Below are 4,860 nucleotides of genomic sequence, written 5' to 3' on the forward strand. Positions count from 1 at the left end.
ATTTAAAAAAAATATGTATATCGGTAAACCAATAAGGCGTACGTTTTATAGGAATAGAAGATCCGTATGTTTCAGTCCGCATTCCGTGTTAGATTTAGTGTTACAGGTAAGTAAGTGTGGGACCTCGCCCTTTTCACCAGCTGCCAAGACCCATCAATCAAGTAGAGCATCGGAATTCAAGGTTACAGACTAGACGTTTCCGGTAAGGCTTGATATAAAACAGTAATGTTGTTCCTATGCTGATTTTTAGCTCACCTGGTCCGAAGGACCAAGGTGAGCTTATGCCATCCCGTTGCGTCCGTCGTCCGTCCGGCGTCCGTCAGTCCGTACGTCATCAATTTCTTTAAACGACCTCTTCTTCTTATCCACTGATTGGAATTTAACTTAATTCGACTGGAAGCATCCCTAAGTGGTGGGGATTCAAACTTGTACAAATGATGGGGCTGACACCCCAGGGGGCTGAGAGGCAGGGCTAAAAGGGGTCAATTTGGCTATATTGCTTTAAGCGACTTCTTCTCTGGAACTAAAAAGTGGATATCAACCATATTTGACTGGAAGCATCATAAGGTGGTGGAGATTCAAAATTGTACAAATAATTGGTCTGACCCCCAAGGGGGCTGAGGGGCGGGGCAAAAAAATGTTATTTGGCTATATTGCTTTAAGCGACTTCTACTGTAGAACTATGCCATGGATATTGATCATATTTGGTCGGAAACATTCATGGGAGGCAGGGATTCAAAATTGTACAAATGGTGGGGCTGACCCCCCGGGCTAAGGGGTGTGGCCAAAAAATTGTATTACTTGGAAATAGTTGAGATCCTCACCATATAACCATGGTATACAATTGCTGAGTATAAAGAGAAGATTGCTCATTTGATTCCAGGATGGCACTAGGGTCTGGCCCCGCCCTTGGAGACATTGTCCCTGGGCCATAACTTTAAAACTGTTGAGATCCCCACCCCAAAACTATATATACAAATGTTGGGCATAAAGAGACGAATGCAGTCATGATATCAGAATAGACCCTGGGGTCTGACCGAACCCCTAGGGACCTAGTTTCTTAGTCACAGCTTGGAAACAGCTGAGAGCCCCACCCTAAAACCGTATATACAATTACTGAGTATAAAAATGTGATTGCACATATGCTTCCAGGATGGCCTTAGAGACTGCCCCACACTTGGAGACTTAACCCCTGGGTCATAACTTCGAAATGGTTAAGATCCCTACCCGTAAACTATATATACAATTGTTGGGCATAAAGAGACGAATGCAGTCATGATATTAGAATTGACCCCCAGGGTCTGCCCCACCTTTGCAGACTTAACCCCTGGGTTATAACTTTGAAACGGTTGAGATCCCCACCCCAAAACTATATATACAAATGCTGGGCAAAAAGAGACGAATGCAGTCACGATATTATAATTGATCCTGGGGTCTGGCCACAACCCTAGGGACCTAGTTTCTGAGTCAAAGCTTGGAAACAGTTGAGATCCCCACCCCATAACCATACATAAAATTGCTGGGCATGACAAAATCTAATACAGTTATGCTACAAGGATTGGCCTTGGGGTCTGGCGTATTCCCTTGATCTCATTTTGAGAATATTTTGCCGTGATTGCTAAGGTATCCAGGTGAGCGATACAGGCCCTCTGGGCCTCTTGTTAATATACTGTGTGTCTAAACTCAATGATTTATTTGACTTATCATTTTGTTTACGTGAGAGGTATTTTCATCAACACACTTACACAATATTGTATACATACATACGTATACTAACTCAACACTGTGGTATACAGAAGGTAAAAGTAAAGACTGGTATTAGCCATTGTGTAGCATAGCTTGGGGTTATAAAATAAATCCGAGCAAGTCCGGATGATTCTGTTTTGATTTCGTTGTGTTTGTTATTAATTTCAATTTTTTTTCAATAGGCGACTGAAGGCCTGAGTGAGGGTTGGTGGGTTTATTTTTGTGTACTGAGTTGTGACCTCCTGTACAGTACGTAAACCAGCGGCTCACTCGTGTATACAAACACGCACGACTGAGTGTAGCTCTACACCAGTGTATAGACCCATGAATGAGGTTGTATCCCACTAACATAGTACATGTGTGCAATTCATTCAAGAGTTGTCAACATTGTTTAGCTTGCAGCGTAAAGATCTGATGAGGCAACCTATGTGTGACCACTGACGTATCATGGCATTCATTTCATTTCGATTCATGCATATATTTTACAAAAGGGATGGTTGTATAAAGCCTTTTCCCAATAACATTTTACAATATACATACAAGATGACAAATCTAATTTGAAGTGTATTTTCAATTAAGGTTAATGTTACATTGAGATAGAAAAGTTGAGGGGGGCACATACTTCAAAGATATTGGCATGGCATTGTTTAATTAACATATTTTGGCAAAAGCTACATAACTCATCGGAGCAGATACACATAATAACGTGTACACATACAAGTAAGGTTTATGGAGTGATATTCAAAGGGATATAGATCGACCGATGACAAACGATTTCATTTCTACAGATGTAAATACAAAGGTATTGACGTCACCAGTAAGCGGCTCATTTCCCAACAAAATTAACCTAATGGTTGTCAACCGGTTTTTCCTTAGTTATGTCTATGAAGTACTTCTATTGAGTTATTTCATAACGCATGCAAGCGAAGAAAAAACGTATTTTCAGAGGCTGTTAACAATTACATGCAGGATTTTCTACAATATTACAACAGAAAATATACTGCTAAAATGTAATGTTTGAAAGGCAGCAAAATATGTAATGATTCAAACATAGTCATATAGATAATATGTCCAAATATAATGAACCGGGTATTATAGGTATAACGCTATATTGGGATCACATATGTTGTCATTCATTTATTCATCTTTTGTTTTCTTCAAAGATTTACATTTAATTCGAATCTGCTTTTGAGTCCGTTGAGGATTATCAAGACCCATGGCCATTTGACCTATATCAAATCAGTAATTTGTTTTCTCGTGTGTAGCCTATTATTTTGCAGAACATCATTTGATATATTGATTGCTTTTAGTAGTATTTAAATGTTCTGTTGTTCTGTCATGTGTGAAAGATCGAATACACATACGTTTTCCTGGGGTCAGGTAGCGGGATACCAGACAGATTTAATTTTGACACGCATACTATAAACAGATGGTATATTAAATTCATTTACTTGCATTGCAGGTCGGACATATTGCTGAGTGGAAGTCAAAATGTCTGAGGAGGTTCATGCTGAGGGAAGCGTGAAGCCAGGTAGCACCGAGGCAAGACTTACTGAATGTCCTCTCTGTTTACACCAGCTTAGATGTTCGAGGTCCCTGCCATGGTTTCATACATTTTGTGAAGAATGTCTGAAGACATCGATCCTAAGTCAAAGGCAAGATCCGAACGAGGAGTCCTCCTTCCAATGCCCTGTGTGTGGAGTTGTTACACTGCCTGTAGACCCAAAACAGAATCGTGATGAGTGGGCCGCAGAGTTTGTAGCCAACAAACTTATCATCGAGCTGACGTCACAGAGCGACGGCGATAGCAAGCAGTATAACTGTTATCCTTGTGGTAAAAAGGGACAGAAGGATATCGTTGCAACTGTCTGGTGGAAGGAGTTCAACAAATATCTCTGCGATTCTTGTAAGAAGAACGATCTGATATCCGAAGATGACACTCTCGTTTCCATTGACGCAGACTTCCTTCCTTCGTCTGCGCTTTGTTCCAAACACTCTACCGACGTCGATATGATTTGTGATGACCACCACAGCATTTGCTGCCCGAAATGTATAGCTATAGACCACAGGCGTTTTGATACCATTCACAATTATGCTGATGTTGTCAAGAACATGAGAACACCATCGCAAATGGAAAACACGCAGAAGAAACTACAAAATGCCATCGACGCATTGACATTGATTGTCAAGGATATGAAATCCCGGATTCAGGAACTTCTCGGGGATAGGGACAGTTTCATAGATAATGTAAAACAGTTACGGGCGAAAATAGAAGAGCAACTAAACAAGTTACAGAAAGCGTTATCCGATGAAGCTCATGCTGTCTTCAATGACAAAAAGCAAGAACTTGACGGTGTCATACGGAAATGTGAGCTGATGAAAGGGTGCATAATGACGACAAAGAGCATGACAGAGACGGAACAAATTAACAAAAACGACATGCACATGGTTCGCACGTTTCAGAAGGGAGAGATTGAGATCGAGGCTGGTCGTAGACTAGTGCAGGAGCTAGCAGAACCTTATCTCACAAGGTCGAACAGACCAAAACAGACGAGGACTACAACGACAGACGGAGAAACTCTGAGGACGAGAACACCGAAAAGGGAGAAGAAATGGCTCTGTTGTTGTCAGCATTGTCGTTAGGTAGTTTGGAAACGACCAGCCAAGCACGTGATTTCCCCGTGCATTTTGTTTGTTTGTTTGATTTTGTTTAACGTCCTATTAACAGCTAAGGTCATTTAAGGACGGCCTCCCCTGTGTGCAAGATGCATGCGTGTAGTGTATGTGTGTGTATTTTGGGAGGCTGCGATATGTTCGTGTTTGTCTCCTTGTGATAGCGCGGAACTGATGCCGACTTTATAGTGCTACCTCACTGAAACATACTGCCGAAGACACCCAGCAGGACGCCCCACCCGGTCACATTATACTGACAACGGGCGAACCAGTCGTCCCACTCCTAATTTGCTGAGCGTTAAGCAGGAGTAGAAACTACCATTTTTAAAGACTTTGGTATGTCTCGGCCAGGGGACAGAACCCAAAGCCTTCCTCACAGGGGCGAACGCTCAACAAATGGCCAAAAGTGAGGCATTGTCAAGGGAGACATTAGGAAAAAGA

General features: G+C 41.8%; 1 protein-coding gene across 1 annotated transcript; it reads left to right on the forward strand.

Annotated features, from left to right (window-relative positions):
* The first annotated feature begins 3,237 nt into the window (after positions 1 to 3,237).
* LOC110461002 (E3 ubiquitin-protein ligase TRIM33-like) lies at positions 3,238 to 4,389 on the forward strand. Its single transcript, XM_021514261.1, has one exon. It carries the CDS (start codon positions 3,238 to 3,240, stop codon positions 4,387 to 4,389), a length of 1,152 nt encoding a protein of 383 aa, XP_021369936.1.
* The last annotated feature ends 471 nt before the right edge of the window (positions 4,390 to 4,860 follow it).

Source organism: Mizuhopecten yessoensis, unplaced genomic scaffold, assembly GCF_002113885.1.
Source record: "Mizuhopecten yessoensis strain PY_sf001 unplaced genomic scaffold, ASM211388v2 scaffold10531, whole genome shotgun sequence".
NCBI classification, from domain to species: domain Eukaryota; kingdom Metazoa; phylum Mollusca; class Bivalvia; order Pectinida; family Pectinidae; genus Mizuhopecten; species Mizuhopecten yessoensis.